Source organism: Schistocerca nitens, chromosome 9, assembly GCF_023898315.1.
Source record: "Schistocerca nitens isolate TAMUIC-IGC-003100 chromosome 9, iqSchNite1.1, whole genome shotgun sequence".
Lineage (NCBI taxonomy): Eukaryota > Metazoa > Arthropoda > Insecta > Orthoptera > Acrididae > Schistocerca > Schistocerca nitens.
In genome coordinates, this window is record NC_064622.1 from 39,431,006 (window position 1) to 39,448,109 (window position 17,104).

Consider the following 17,104-nt stretch of genomic DNA (forward strand, 5'->3'; position numbering starts at 1 on the left):
TTGTAGCCTATCCCCGATGTTATTCAATCTGTATATTGAGCAAGCAGTAAAGGAAACAAAAGAAAAATTCGGAATGGGAATTAAAATCCATGGAGAAGAAATAAAAACTTTGAGGTTCACCGATGACATTGTAAATCTGTCAGAGACAGCAAAGGACCTTGAAGAGCAGTTGAACGCAATGGACAGTGTCTTGAAAGGAGGATATAAGATGAACATCAACAAAAGCAAAACGAGGATAATGGAATGAAGTAGAATTAAATCTGGTGATGTTGAGGGAATTACATTAGGAAATGAGACGCTTAAAGTAGTAAATGAGTTTTGCTATTTGGGGAGCAAAATAACTGATGATGGTCGAAGTAGAGAAGATATAAAATGTAGACTGGCAATAGGAAGGAAAGCGTTTCTGAAAAAGAGAAATTTGTTAACATCGAGTATAGATTTAAGGGTCAGGACGTTTTTTCTCAGAGTATTTGTATGGAGTGTAGCGATGTATGGAAGTGAAACATGGACGACAAATAGTTTGGACAAGAAGAGAATAGAAGCTTTCGAAATGTGATGCTACATAAAAATGCTGAAGCTTAGATGGATAGATCACAAAACTAATGACGAGGTATTGAATAGAATTGGGGAGAAGGGTAATTTGTGGCACAACTTGACTACAGTAAGGGTTCGGTTGGTAGGACATGTTCTGAGGCATCAAGGGATCACCAATTTAGTATTGGAGGGCAGTGTGGTGGGTAAAAGTCGTAGAGGGAGTCCAAGAGATGAATACACTAAGCATATTCAGAAGGATGTAGACTGCAGTGGGTACTGGGAGATGAAGAAGCTTGCACAGGATGGAGCACCATGGAGAGCTGCATCAAACCAGTCTCTGGACTGAAGACCCCAACGACAACAACATTAAATCACCCAAGTTGAAACAATGCCACTAGAGTAGACAAAATTCCGAAAGAATTGCTCATATTTGCGGGAGAGCCAGCCATGACAAAACTATTCCGCCTGGTGTGCAAGAGGTATGAAACAGGCGAAATATCTTCAGAATTCAAGAAGAATGTAATAGTTCCATCTACAGAGAAATCAGTTGGTGACAGGCATGCATATTACATAACTATCAGTCTAATAAGTCATGGTTGAAAAATTGTACCGTGAATTATTTACATATGAATGGAAAAACTGATGTATGCTGACCTCGTAGAAGACTGGTTTGGGTTCTGGAGAAATATTGTAACACGTGAGACAATACCGACCCTACGATTTAATTTGAAAATTTGTTTAAGGAAAGAAAAACCTACGCTCATAATCTTTGTAGACATAGAGAAAGCTTTGACGACGTTGACTGTAATACACCGTCTGAAATTTTGAAGGTAACAAGATCTAATGTAGAGAAAGAAATGCACAGAAAAGAGACGCCAGTTGTAAAAGTCGAGGGACATGAAAATGAAGCAGTGGTTGAGAAGGGAGAGAGGCGGGGTTGTAACCTACCCCAGACGTTATTTAAAACTGAACATTGAGCTAACAGTAAAGGAAACCAAAGTAAAATTTGGAGTAGGAATTAAAGTTCGGGGAGGAGAAATAAAAACCTTGAAGTTTTCCGATGACAGTGTAACGCTGTCACCGACAGCGAAGAACTTGGAAGTGCAGTTGCTAGAAATGGTCAGTGTCTTGAAGAAAGCACATAAGTTTAAAATTAAAAAATCTCAAACAAGGATAGCGTAATGCAGCAGAATTAAATCAGACGTTGCTGAGAGAACTGTAGTAGGAAATAAGACACTAAAGTAGTATGTGAGCTTTTCCATTTGGCAGTAATGTAACTGATGATGGACGAAGTAGGGACGATACAACATGTACATCGGTAATGGCAAGAAAAGTGTTTCTGAAAAATAGAAATTTAACACATATCCGTAAATTTATATTCGATGTTAACAAATTCTATGGTAGCCTGTAGTGATGCCATCTACGATAAGAAGTTTAGACAAGAAGAGAATAACAACTTTTGATATGTATTGTTACAGAGGAATGCTGAGGATTAAATGGTTAGATTGCATAATAGGAAGGTAATGAATATAACCGCAGAGAAACGAAATTTATGGCATAATTCAACTTTGGAGAAGAGCTCGGTTGACAGGACACATTCTGAGACGTAAATGAATCGTCAGTTTAGTACTGGATGGGGACGTGGAGGGTAAAAATTTCAGAGAGAGTCCAAGAGATGAGTACAGTGAGCAGAACAGATGTGGGTTACTATAGTTATTTGGAGATGGTGAGGCTTGTACAGGAAAGAACAGCTTGGAGAGATGTATCAAACAAGTCTTCGGACTGAAGACCAGAAGAAGAACATATAAAAGACTTATTCTTTCACTTGCTGTTCTCATTAAATTAGGCCCACAAACTTTTGCAGACATTAGATCGAGAAATCCTTTGTCTTAGTAGCTCAGTCCCAGTCTTTTGCTGCCTTTGGTGCATAATAGATAATAGGTCGACAAGGAACTGACTCCTGCAGACTGGAAGGTCTTTTGACGCAGAAACTTGAATTTACGTAACGCATCAGTTAGAGTATGATTGCTCACGACATCGTTTTGACAGTAGATTTTCTGAAAGACGGAAGGATACGTATTTAGTTTGTACAGGACAGCTTCGGTAAAGTGATCCATGACATGTGATATGTGGCGATCTGGATAGGTCTTTTTACGTAATTTTGATTACATCCCGTATCAGAGTGACTGTGTTTATCGAAACAGGATATCAGATTACCTTCGTTCATGCGATATAAAGAGGTAGAAAGCTATATTTTAATTAACACTTAATTAATAGAGCCACATTAACACATTAATAGCTCGTGAACGCACATCACAGTAAGTTTCTTGTGCCAGAAACAACTATTAACACAAAACGCAGTTGAATGACATGCATCAACTGATAATTTTATAAATTTTATAACTTTATATTTTAGAGCTTTTCTCTTATTCCTGGAAACCCAATGCAAACAAATAGTTATAAACAGTGATTCCAAACATAAAGAAGTCGCATTCTGCGAGGCAGATCATTTAAAATTGTAATCCATTTATTACTGTTTTAATCTGTCATTCAACCAATACTAGTGTTAGTTAAAATTCCTTTTGACTCATAAATGATTACACAGATGATGCTGCTTTAAACACAATCGCTTCACACAGGAGCGGCAGTTGTTGGTGAGTTATCATATGTACTAAGCAAGTATCTACTATCGACGTTTGCAATTGTATTAATATTTTTACGTTGGCAACATGTTAGTTATGAATATGTGGGATTTGTTTGTTTGTTTACAAAATAAATATTTAAGATATAGCCTCTGTTTCTTGCAGCTAATGGGTTAGTAGCAAAGAAAGGCAAAATTCTCAGTCAACCTCTGAACTTTATTTCTGGATTAAGGTATCGTGCTCAAACGTAAGCATTATTATCTGTTGTACAGTTAGACATCCCTTCATATGTATAGTTTCCCATATGTATTAAATATGTTTCATGCAGCTGATCAAGCACATCAAAACAGCATGTGAGAGATTTTGAACGAGTCAGAATGACTGCTCTGCCGGCGGATAGTGAGTACGCAATATAACCACGTGCCTGTAACAGACCACACAGCTTTGCGCGATGCTGGATCACTGCAGCAAGCGTGGATCTGCCTGCATCGAAGGTCCGGCGTCGCCGGTTGTATTGTCGACTGGAGTCCACACGCCACTGCACCGGTTTCCATTGCCAAGAAGCCACCAACTATACTGAGCACGTGACCCCCATCGCTTGTATGTTAAGTGGAAAAACGTAGAGTTCCCCACTTAAACTGACCTACAGTGTAGTATATCGTTGGTAGGCAATGAAAACCTCGTAACTCCACTTTGCTAAATTTTGCAGGCGAAGAAAAAACAATTTCTTAAGTGATACAGATAAAGTTGCTACACGTGTAACTAAATAGTAGGAACTTGCAACTAGCCTATCGACTGACTACGTACACCTGCAACAAGAAATTCCTTTCACGCAACCTGAAACTTAAGCACTACACATGAGTCACGTGACCAGAAGCCCTGTATGCCATGGAATGTCTTTCCACGAACCGGAGAGATCTGATGGAGAAATTGGAAGACAGAGGAGAATCCTCAGGAAAACCCTAGTCCCAGTAGAAGAAGATGGGGAATTCAGAAGGCGACATAGCTCGGAGCTCTACGAACATATCGAGAGGCTCTCTGACTATGCAGGAAAAAGAACGGTAGCTTTCTATGGCATGTTACAAGATTGCCTCCAAACAGCTTGACCAACCGTCGTTCACCGTCTGGTAAAACAAAAAGGTTTGCACCACTTGGCTGACAGAAACTGGAAAGGACAATTAAAGAACTGGGAATAACTGATCTCCAGAACAGGCAGTCAGAGAGACGTACCCTGAAGTAAGCCCTAGGATTTCAGGAAAAGCCCCGAAGGAAAGCTACTCTTTCTCTTTTATATTAGTTCTGTAGTTAAGGTTTGTCATTGGCTGTAAAGATTATGATCCCACAATGGATTATCGACGCTATGAGAAACGGCGACGTCTTTTACCGCTAATCCTACAAGTCTCGAAACTCCCTTGCTTTCGCTCTGTGTTTGGTAATTTCTTCACCCACAGGCCTGGTGTCGCTCTTGCTATGGGGACGAATATTAATATGGCCACAGTACGCTTGTATCTAAACAGACGGCTTTAGTAGTGAGGCGGATGTAGGATACGCCTTCTTCAGTCCCTCTAGCGACACATATCTATGTTTGCACTCCCGTCTGAATCATCTGTCTACACAGCGGAGTTACCGGCTGTCAGTGAGGCTATTTGCTATGGTGCGTGGACTTATTGGCTCGTCTTGATTCTGAAGGACTCTCAAAGTATGTTGCAGAAACTACAACATACATATTAACTTGGCACTGTTATAAGTACTGGTGGCTGTGTGGTGTTCGTGTTTCAGGGTTTTTATTTTGCTTTAAGAACTTACATTCGTACATCGAAATTTTTTCAGTTGTTTTAACGTCGCCATTGCAGATATGTTAATATGACACTTTTGTAAGTACTGTTGGTTGTACGGCTTGTGCTGCCCAAACCGAAAAATAAAAATAAATTAAAGGAGCCAACTATCGCGGTTGACAGAGACCAATTACTGTGTTTACATGTTTACCTCTCTCTACTGTGCGCAGCATCCCTTATCTTCTCGCCATATTTCCTCAGGCTGTCGGCAGAATATTTGCGATCGCCGTTTTTGGATTTGATCTTCAACATTACATACGACAGCTAGACAATTATATCAAGACTTCAGCACAACTCGTTGAGAATTTGGTATAAGATTGTTGTCAGTGTGAGTTGCTTATTTTATTCCTTAAGATGGTATAGCGTTTTTGTTGTGTTTAACTGCGGCCAACGTGATGATGTTCTAGAACGAAACTGGTCGTGCCACAATAAATGTGTAATAATACAACTGAGGTGTTTTTATCAATCACAAAAATTGTCACCCGTGGTGGTGAACACGATCTAGATTACAAAGTAAACTGCCAGCGCACCGGGAGTTCTCTGACAGACGATGTCACCACAGTGGACGTTGACACCTCGTCCTCGTCCTCTTTTAGACAAGGTGGCGAGAACCCACATCCACTAGTTTATCGATCCTGTAAAGAGACGTTCGCTCTTAAATATAGTACCGCATTTTCCTTGATTATGGGCTAAAAAATGGCTCTGAGCACTATGGGACTTAACAGCTGAGGTCATCAGTCCCCTAGAACTTAGAACTACTTAAACCTAAGTAACCTAAGGACATCACACACATCCATGCCCGAGGCAGGATTCGAACCTGCGACCGTAGCGGTCGCGCGGTTCCAGACTGAAGCGCCTAGAATCGCTCGGCCACCAGCGGCCGGCATAATTTAGGTTAAGTAGTGTGTAAGCTTAGGGATTGATGACCTTAGCAGTTGTCCCATAAGATTTCACACACATTTGAACATTTTTTTCAGACACTGGCAGCTGGCGGACTAGATAATTAAATTTCTGGTAATCCATCAAGTGGATCTGCAGTTGGACACGTCGTACATGAATAATGATGACAAAACCAGTGGCTTTATTTGAATCTAACGTCGTTTATTCTTTTTAAAACATGCTACATGTTTCAATACCACATGATTTCATCTTCAGGTCTCTGACGTAACCTACCTTCAACAACGGTTTTCATGTGCAATGAACAAAATCGTGGGAATAAGGAGCCCAGCATGGTCAGACGACCATGTTGGGCTTGTTATTGCGACGGAATGGTCAGAATCCAGTTAATTTTGGCCCGCTGCAAACGATTCTGTTCACTGCACGTTGCAGTCTACATTTGAGTGCAGGATTTTCAGTAAATATCCAGTAAATGATTTAGCTGTACCAACTGCAAGAATGTAATTAAAGGAGCTTATAAGTGCTTTCGTTTCCTCATAATTCGTCTTATTCTAGGACTCACCTTATCTGATTGCAGATTCCCTGACAAAATTAATTCTTGAATATGTGACTTTTTGCACGAGTCATTTAGATTATAAATAAAATACTAATGTACTCGTTATATTAATAATTATCTACGAGTAAATTTACTGAGTGCTAGTTATTACTCTGAGGCCGCAAGAACATTGGCATGTGGGCTCTTACAAGAATGCATTTCTTTCCAGGCAGTTTGTAGAGGTGTGTGGCGTGTGGTGAGTTGTAAAGGGACGCCTCCAGTCTTGTCATCAGACACTGCAATCATTTTATTAACTGATCTGAGACTGATTCGTAGCTCAGCCAAAACTAGTAATCAAGTATCGTTAAAATATTTCGATCCTAATTACTTAAGGATTTTTATATAAAAATATTTAACACTTAACACTGTCATAGCTCACTTGTCTCCATCCTGACCATATCAGTAAGCAACACCAATTATTTGCTAGCAGCTTTCATTGGTGTCGTGTAACGCCTTCCTTCCTGATGCTAAAAGATACGCATTCGCCAAAAATGTTCCTTGCTAAAATTATTCCTGTGTAATACTTAGTTTACTTGAAAATTCTCCTGACAGCCAAGTCATAAATCTCCCTGTCCTCTGACTCGGCCACTGCGCATTATTGTTAGAGAGATATTTTCCTTACGTTCAATGGTTTGGAGAGACCAGCCTGTTACGGCATTGTCCAACAGGTGTATACACTTTCCCCATGTCTACCAATGGACAGTATACTACTTGTCCCATACGTATTGAGAGCAAGCCGAATAATAACTGCTATAAACATGAGAGTTTGAAGCCCTAGGTACAACACTGACACAAATCCATATTGAAGCAAATCAACGCACACCCACGTGTGGCGATAAATCTCCAATTCCTTCTTCGTAGATTGATCGCTCCCACTGCTACCCTGACCGCTGACTGGTTGCAGTTATCTGTATTTATACTAAAACAATCCACAGTCATGTGCTCTACAATACCCTTAATGGATAAGTTTGGCGACAACTATAGATTCTTTGCGGTGTGGCATGCAAATCATGTTCAGGTAAATTCGTCAGGGAGACACATCCCCAGGAACATATATATTTCGTACAGTGTTGATTGGAGGTTTTGATAGCAGAATGTTGACTCTCCACGCCAACTTGGAGTCTGTATGTCCAATGTTACGTAAAGTCATGCACCATATTCCTTTTTTTCTCTTTGCTCTTATGTACTAAACCATAGTATAAAATTGATTTCATTCTTATATATAATTCAGTCCTGACAGTGTTCACGCCTGCAACAGTATCCATTTCAAGCTGGGCTATTATGACGTGAAGTTGTTATTGGAATATTAAGTAAAAATAAATAATACAAGATGACATGTTGTTGTTGTGTTTAGTTAGTTGGCTACATGTTCCACAGGTCAGGTTCGTGATAAACTTTATGAGATGGAATATGTGAATTTACCAAAATACTTCAAACACATTAAAAAAAGTATTTATACAGGATGTAATAAAACTATATGTGCATAATTTTAAAAAGTTTAGAGGAGATAAAGAAACACTTCTCTATATGACAAAAATGACATATGCACCGTTTACCTGCTAGGGGTCCACGAAGGTTTTTATGCTACTGAATGTTCGGAGAACGCGTTAAGATTGGCGCGTGATGAATATTGTTTTAGAGATGTTGACAAAAATGCGCAACTGGCATCTCAGTTCTAATGTTAGTATAACACGCTCAAAACAACGAGGTTTTTCACGAACAATGGCTACAGCTTCAGGCAAACAGGCGACCAACTCTTCTTAAGTACCTGTCGGTGTCTCATCCAACGAACACCTCATCTCCCAACACAAAAATAAATCGATAATAGGTTAGTTCATTTACATAAAAAGTTAGTAATTTTAAGAAAAACATTGTATAGTATTTCTCCTGTTGATGCCTCTTTTTCGGCTTGATGATAATGCTTGTATCATCTCCTGTCTTCCTTGTGATGCAGATTAAGTAGTATATCACCAAAATGAATGAGAAAAGAAATGCGCTTATTATCGAAACCTGAGGAACGCCTACTTCGATTCCTTCCTGTGTAGATGATGTGGTGTCCCTCTTTGTATTACTCGATCATACTAATGTGAAATTCTGCATCCTGTTTCTTAAACCCCAAAAAACTCACACTTTTTATGTTCCATCTAATTGTTTTGTGTTGTTGCTTGTTTTTATTTCCAGCAGTGTAATTCGCGATCGGTTTGACGTGCCGAACGGCAATTAGTAAATAATAAGACAGTGCTATTGTGAACGTTAACATGATGAAAAAATTTGCATTAGTTTAGTTCTTTGTACTTCACAAAACTGACATTCCGTCTTTCTTCTTTCAGGCGAGATTCTGACTTCAATGGATCTAGTGGAAAACTTGTAGTCCTTCTACCTGTCGACATAGTAAGAACACAATTAAGACTCCGACCTGAGGCTAACGATAACAAAATTTTCTACAACTCTCTCGGTGACTTTATCGAGAGTTCGTCCCTTTTCCCCATAGAGATTAACGTGCCAGACGTCATCCGTTGGTTCTACGGCTTCATGTCCAGCTGGTTCCCCAGCCTGGCCAACAGATGGCAGCAAGAGTCAACGCCAAGGATACGCCTGTATCTGCTTGCTCCACCACCGGCTTCGGACCAAACCTATCCAAAAAAGACGGCGACCACAAACATTTACAAGAAACTGTTTATTTCCCCACAAAATAAAGTCCTTATTCTAAAGTCGTCCAGTGGTGGAAGTATGCAGCTGATTCCATTCACAATTTATCGCGAAGAGATCGTTCAAAGAGTCGTAATGTTAGCTGAAATAGACATGCACTCAGGATCTGAGAACAGACAGCCATTGCAACCGTAATTCGGTGAGGGCTTCCATATTGCTATATGTACTGTACTCATTGCTTCTGGTATCGTAAGCATTGTAAATTATGTCTGTGTTTCATAAACACCAGTTAACCTATCAATTCACATATGGGTCCATTGTTCTCTGTATTGTAAATTTTTGCTGCCGATCATAACTTGTATAATCTCTCTCATTTTCTTCGACTGCTTGCAAATTTAATTAAAGCAAATGAAAACCTATAGAGAACTTGGTTCTCATCAAATATAACCATTGTTATGTCTGATATGTTTCTGATATGGTATATATGTTTTGTCGAAGAACAACCTATGAAAAACGAACTGGTTGTGTATAATGTGCTGTCCTTGAAACATCAGCCGCAAGCATGTTATAAGGAAATGAATAGTTATCAAACGATCTAGCGTTGGCATTATTGTACCACCTGAACGATATGTACGTAGCTGCAGTCGAATTTAGTACCTGTAATGTACTGTATTTTCATCGTAGCAGAAATATTCATATATTCTGCACAAATATTTAAATGGAAGAGACTTTATTAATCAAAATCTTTGAAAATGAACATACTCACCAAACGTATTCATTACTGTAGTTACTTTTGCCACTCCTTTTCCTCACCCCTCGCTCTGCCCATAGTACAAGTTGCTAATATGCAGCATGTGCAGAAGCACTCAAAATGGTAGTGGTCAGTTATCATAGTGGTGGAAGAAATTTTCATTCCGATTATGTGGTTGGGTTGGCAGGATGAAGGGAGATTATGACATAAAGTTGGTGTTCAACTGACTAAGCGCCAGTGTCCTTCGTTAAATTCCAAACCTTAACATAGCGTCTGTTGGAGAGATATCACGCAACACTGTTGATGGTGATCCGTGCATAGTACGGGGTCTGCGCCATATGCTTCCTTCTCATGCTCAAAAACTACTATCTAAGAATTAATGTCATGTGTTAAACCTCAAGTCTCATCCCAATTACTGACAGAGTAAGGGTAGGTGACTCTGTCGATGGTGATCTGATTGTAGAGTGGGGACGTTTAGGTCAGAAGCGTCGTGTTCACCATCATTTTTCCCTTACTCTTCATCATCATCAATACCACATTAAGCGTCTAATTTTTGGGTAACATAAATTTCAAACCAACGTCTTTTGGTGGAAGGGTATGTGACATTGATGATGATGGTCTGCAATGGATTGGAGATGATCGTTCAGTAGCCGCCTTGTCACCCCAACTGCTCTTAACTGGATTAACCACGAAGCTTTTCCCCTTTCTCCCAATATCTCCTTACTTAGGGTATGTTACATAGTTGATAGAGACCTTTCTCACCCTTCTTTCTCTCCTCATAACCCTCTCTGCACCGTGTGCCAAAAGTTCTGGGTTAAACTATAAAACTCACCCCAGTGTCAAAACATGAAAATGATACTGAACTGCTATATGCATGACTCACGCTTTGCACCAGAAGTGTGGCAGTAGGTCAGTAAAGAGAAAACATTTCGCTTTAGATGGTTGAATAATTCGGCAAAATTCTAACAAACGTTGCCACACAACATTTACATTCTTATTAGTTACATATCAACGCTTTCGTTTTCTTCTTTCCTTTATATCAGACTAAGAAAATCAGTAAACACTGAATCACCACATCAGAGCAAATGTATCCTAAATTACTCTGTTACCTTTAAAATGAAACCATCAGTCAGAGAAATACATTCTGAACGGCATCAATTCATATTACTTTTAATTATAGTTCCATTTCCATTAAAATATGACTATTATAATCCCTTTACAGCGTAAGAAGTTTTCTATGAGGTTTTCTTTAATTCATAACGGTATGTAAATCATATTTATATCACGTGTAATCAGTATGAAGGATTATTCCACAAATTTTCAAGACCAGTTTTAGAAACACAACGAGAAAGGTAAAAATATTTATGAGCATTTGATGTTATTTTCTTTTGCTTTTAGTGTAATATTTCAGAACCATTTCAGACGGATGTTCCAGCAGTATAAAAGCTAATATTAAGACACGCTGATAGTTCAAGGACAGTGCAAATACAGTCCACATAAGAACCAAAATAAAACCCAAAGGGCTATATCAATAAGAGTGTATCATGTACATTTTATTTATGGTAATTTGAAATAAAGCATATAATTGTAAAGTCATTTTATTGTTCGATTTTTTAATTACTCAATATCAGTTTTTAAAAATCATAACAATGGCACATAGCGAAATTTAAAAAATGTATTCTGTACATTTACTGAGGTTTAAATTGACGATGTTACAAAGTCCGCTCAAAGCCTAAACAGATGTGTGGGTTGTTGTAAAGCGACTTTATGTAGTTTTACACATCATGTCTTACAGCTAACAATAAGCTTACTAAAGAATGCAGATTATACACCTGCATTATTTAATCTCTCACTCTGCGTTTCAAGTGCTTACGTATACATAAAGCTCAAGCCTAATGTCACAAACCATTATTTTTATATAATAACAAACCAATCGTCACCTTAAAAGTTGGACCCACGTTACACAGTAACATTACATGCAGTCAAATGCAGTCTTTAGTAAATCGCCTGTGCACTCTAGAGGCACAAACTGTCGCTCCATACCATTCAGTTTATCATAGCTTTACAGTAACGAGCTTATAAAAAATTCAGAAAACAGTATAAATTGCATTAACGGTACTAAATCTGTAACTAACTTAAGAAATATTTGTAAGAAATATTGCTACAGCATCTGAAGAGGAACGTGCAAATCAGACAACCTTTACAACAGAGTCAAGCAAGTTACGTACTTCCAAAAATGTTAAGTCAACATATTTCCTGCATCCACATCACCCCCGGTTCTCGTTACCTCTGTTATATGTATCAGCTAAGAAATATCCACAGCGGCAAGTAGTATACTCTGTAGCAGCCAAAAAACGCAAAGTGGCTGTATGATTGTCTCTGTGTGCAAAGGTATAAACATCAAATGAAGTTACAAGTATTCGTTTTGCTCTATAATCATTCATCCAAGACAGTTCTGAAACAAAGAAATATGCAACTCGACTTCGCTATGTAGTTTCCCCGTCACTTAGCGAGTAAAGATACTATCATGGGCACTATGAAATTTATGCAAATGAATCAAATCATGTCTTCTAGGTTGAGCCTCGAAGTTCTTGCAGACATCAAAGGCAGCAACTTGCGAGACATTGTAGTAGGTGCGTCTCAATAATATTTACATCCGGAACAAGGAGTTGATTAAAGAAATGATACAGAAACACAACGATAATGGATTCCACTATCGACAATAGTATAAATATGCTACATAAAATGATCTTCATTAGTGGCAAAACGTGTTCCATATTCACTTGTTAACAACAGACAGTAACGGAGGCCGAGATGTTGAGAATAATGATACCAAGAAATACACAACAAAATGTTGCTGATGTGGTGCAGGTAGAAATTCAGCACTTTATATTTTATTAGGTGCTTACTGTCACTGAATATTATGAAGTAACAACCAAGTTTATAAATAGCGCAGATGTCCCATTTAAACAGCTTTTCACAACATTGTATGTACGTCTGTGATGTGGTAATGGTATAGTTAATATTTGGAGGCATTCTTAATAGCTAGATCTATCCTGCTTACCTTGTAGATAAGAATAACTTTTAATTGTCTTTTGCAACTGAATATTATATTTGTTTATAATCATACTTGTTTCACTTAACCATTCTGGTATCTTCATTGGTCTACAAGGAAAGTAACTATTTACTTAACTAGAAGCATTTTGTTTTTAGTTTTACATAGTAGTATTTTTAGGTCGACTTAAGATTTCATATTATTTATAAATGATGTATTTGTTAAGTTAACTTAGAAGGGTGTGTACAATGCATTTCATATCTACAAGAAGATATTTGTAAGCAATATCAGTATTAAGTTAACGTACAAATTCTGCTAGGATACATTACACATCTAGGAACGAAATATTTTTAAATCATTTTAATGTTAAGTTAACCCTAAAGTGCTACCGCGAGACACTATATACTTCAACAAAAAAACAATGATAGCAAAGTTCCGCGCGGGATTAGCCGAGCGGTCTATGCCGCTGCAGTCATGGACTGTGCGGCTGGTCGCGGCGGAGGTTCGACTCCTCCCTCGGGCATGGGTGTGTGTGTTTGTCCTTAGGATAATTTAGGTTAAGCAGTGTGTAAGCTTAGGGACTGATGACCTTAGCAGTTAAGTCCCATAAGATTTCACACACATTTGAATTGGCAAGTTAACAATATTTCATTTATCTTCTTCGTTTACTACTGAAGATACCAAAAACCAATTGGATGGAAACAAAAATAAGCCTCAGTTTCAAAAGACAAGTGATAGTTATTGCACATCCACATCGACACAATGCAAAACGAAGCGGATGGCAGAATGTACTTCTCTATCTACAACATAAGCGACAGTACAAAATGTTTTTCACTTGATATATGAGAAGTTTCAGTTCTGATTTTATTCTGACACTGCTCATGTCTTGACACTTCATATTAACCAGTCCCATAGTCATGTGGTGTCATTAAAAATTATTCTTACGTAAATAATGTTTTTTGTGGCACACACCAGATGTATACCTAATTGGCGAGTGAGAAGTGAGACCTCATTATCTGGATGCTATGCAGAATTTGTGGTAAGTGCGTTTGGAGGTGATGTAGTCACTGTACGGATTGTGTGAGGAAAGGAGGTCGTCCAGCAGTAGCCTATCTAGCAGCAGCCGCATCGGCCGGGTCGTAGTGTATGAAGACGGGCTTGGTCTGGTGGTCTGTGATGGCGCCACGCAGGTACGGCGGTACCTGGGCGTCGTGGACCGCAGCGACGGGCACCGCGTCGTATAGCGACGCCCTCTGCGAGACGCTGAGTCCCCGCGGAGGCGCCTTGGCGTCGGCGGCGGCGCCGGCGTCGGCGGCGTCGGCTGCCACAGGCTGCGCCACCTGCACCGCCACTGGGATGACGGGGTGGTGGAAGCTGTAGAAGAACCCGCCGTCCACCTGCGGCTGCGGCATCGCGGCGGCCTTGGGAGACGCCGCCTTGGCCTGGCGCCCCGGGTGGATGTACATGGCGCTGTACGACTCCGCTGCCCCGTCCTTCAGCGACACCACCGACCGCTGGTTTCCAGGAGTAGCTCTGTTGGCCTCTCCAGCCTCGGTCTCGGCCGCTGTCGCGTGTTCGTCTCTGGAGGAGCCGGCAGCCACCGTCTCCGCCACCAGCTCCTCTTTACTGGCACCAGATCCGCCCTCTGGGTCTGCAACTTTACCTGCTTCCCCAGCAGGAGCTTCGAGAGATCTGGCCTTCGACGAAGCGCTCCTGCCGATCAGGTTGTTGAGGATGACTGCCTCCTTGCTCCCGGCCTGCCTGTAGACTGGCGTGTCAGCTCTTCTGGCAATGTCCTGTAGGTACTGCATGGCCACAGGTGGGTACCCTCCGACGTTGGTGACGCCCGATGGGTGGCCGCCGTAATGCGTCGGCTGGTCGCTATGGGCACTGCTCCCCTTGCTGTAGAAACCGCCTGAAACGTGGGGTGGGGCGACAGTTTGAGAGCTGACCCTAAAAATACTGTGGTCACTATCAGTACCGCGACTTCCATCACCATCTGAGTCAACTTTGTAAAACAGTGCACCATACTTGTTGTGTGGGGTACTATAGGCAACATCATCCCCAACAACAACCGGCATTCTGCCTTCCGGGAAGTAGTTCCTAGTCGGCACCCTTTCATTATTTCGTCGCTGAGTAGTCACCATTGTTCCAAAATGCGAGGAAGCTACAGAGCTGTCGTCGAACAATTGATACTGCCCTCCGTTCCCATCATTGTCTGTTCCGTTAAATGATGAATCTAGAGCCACCTGAGTCTCATTAACGTCAGAGTAGCTATTACCATTGTAATAAACTGGATGTGGCACATAACGTGATCTGGAATGCTCCTGGGGCCTAGAGTATGTGTCTGAAGGTAATTGCTGATGATTATAAGGCTCCTGAAAATGACGCAGGTCGTATGCTCTCAGGTTACCTTCTTGCTGTGGATTTAGAGGACTAACACCTGGTAAGGAAGACTGTTTTCGGTGCTCATTCGAGCGTCCTGCTTCGTTGTACGCAACATGTACAGCCACCTGAGTCTCATTAACGTCAGAGTAGCTATTACCATTGTAATAAACTGGATGTGGCACATAACGTGATCTGGAATGCTCCTGGGGCCTAGAGTATGCGTCTGAAGGTAATTGCTGATGATTATAAGGCTCCTGAAAATGACGCGGGTCGTATGCTCCCAGGTTACCTTCTTGCTGTGGATTTAGAGGACTAACACCTGGTAAGGAAGAGTGTTTTCTGTGCTCATTCGAGCGTCCTGCTTCGTTGTACACAACATGTACAGCCGCTTGCGTCTGATTAGAGTATGAGTTAGTGGGAGGGTAGTAAACAGGGTGTGGAGAATCTTGTGAAGCAGAATTGACTGACGAGACAGAGTAATTACGAGAAATCTCTCCCTCGGTGGAAACCAAAGGACGATCGTCATATCTGTGGCTAAGGCCGGACTGGCCTTTCCTGGAGGTATCGATTCCTCTATTCTCAACATATGTGAACTGCGGTCTGTAGGTACCTCTATTTCCATTATAACTTGTCGAAAAGCCTCGATTGGTAATTGGTTCCCCTCCAGGGAAAGCAGCGCCACCTTCCTGCCTAGACGTCTCTGATACTCCACTGTGCCTTGTAGGATAACTCAAGTCTGGCAGGACCACTCCAGCTTTGTAGAACGTCTTCCGCCTATTACCAGAATCCGAGGTCACCACATCTGCTGCTAACATAGATCGACCACGGCTCTTGGCCCCACCAGTTTTGTGGAGGAACTGGAATTCCCTTTCCGCGGCCCTCTGGAGATCATCCGTGTCATCGTCATTACGCCTTAAAGCTCTCGACGAGTTGAAAATTTCCTGTATCAAGTACGACTCTGGGAAATTTCTGGCCATCTTCTCGGGGTCGCGTTCTTTGATGTAGTCGTATATAGTTACCCTGCCCCTTCTAGCCCGCCGAGTTGCAGTCGCAGTGTGATTCTGCCGGGCGGCGACGTCGGAAGTGCTCGTATTTTGCAGCGCTGAACGCACATGTTTCGCTGAAGGCTTCTCGTCATCGTTTTCACTAATAGTATTGTCTCCGGTTGCGCTGTCCGCATACACGATGATGAACCGCTGCGCAGAATCAGCGTCGTGACCGACAACATCTCCTCCAGAATTCACTAGGGCCTCCGAGGAGTCGGTGGAGTTTTGGCGATCGCCGATCGTAGATCCTGAAAATATTTGTCTTTGTCGGCATGCTTGTCCATACTGGAGAGACTCCGCTCTTAGCTGAGTGGCTGACATGCACCGCCATCCTCTAGCTGCGCTAACAGTTCTCACATCACCTTCTTTGTACATGCAGAGTAGCAGAGTGAGTGATAACTTACAAATAAAATGGGGATGCGCCCTAAAGAGAGAGGTAGAGAGAGAAGCTAAACACGTAAACAGGCGACTGAGGTGTCGTCGGCATGCTGTTACCACGCACGTACATGCAGTCGAGGACTGGTCCTCAAAAAGTCTTTCAGCATTTAAAAGCCAGTAGCCAGTGGGTGACTCTAAAAGCAGCAATGAAGTGGCAATGCCCAGTAAAATACCCAGAGACAAGAAGGAAATGGACTTGTGGATATAATTGTACCTGGATAAAATTCACAGTAGGTCGTATGGATTACAGGTTTTCGAGATAGCAGTTGATTGA

General features: G+C 41.1%; 2 protein-coding genes across 5 annotated transcripts in view; one reads left to right on the forward strand and one right to left on the reverse strand.

The window, feature by feature from the left end:
- The window catches only part of LOC126202923 (uncharacterized), a 31,337-nt gene extending 19,859 nt beyond the window's left edge, over positions 1-11,478 (forward strand). The window contains exon 2 of the mRNA XM_049937009.1: positions 8,834-11,478. Within this exon, the coding sequence (XP_049792966.1) occupies positions 8,834-9,347 (514 nt within the window). The 3' untranslated portion in view covers positions 9,348-11,478. The remainder of the gene's footprint in view (positions 1-8,833) is intronic.
- A 7-nt stretch (positions 11,479-11,485) lies between these two features.
- Positions 11,486-17,104, reverse strand: part of LOC126202921 (trithorax group protein osa-like) — a 145,647-nt gene continuing 140,028 nt past the window's right edge. For 2 of the 4 annotated variants that reach the window (XM_049937006.1, XM_049937005.1), the window contains one exon: positions 11,486-16,640. In XM_049937006.1, coding sequence (XP_049792963.1) covers positions 14,068-16,640 — 2,573 coding nt within the window. In that variant the 3' untranslated portion in view covers positions 11,486-14,067. The remainder of the gene's footprint in view (positions 16,641-17,104) is intronic. The other 2 variants (XM_049937007.1, XM_049937008.1) reach the window with 2 other exon arrangements.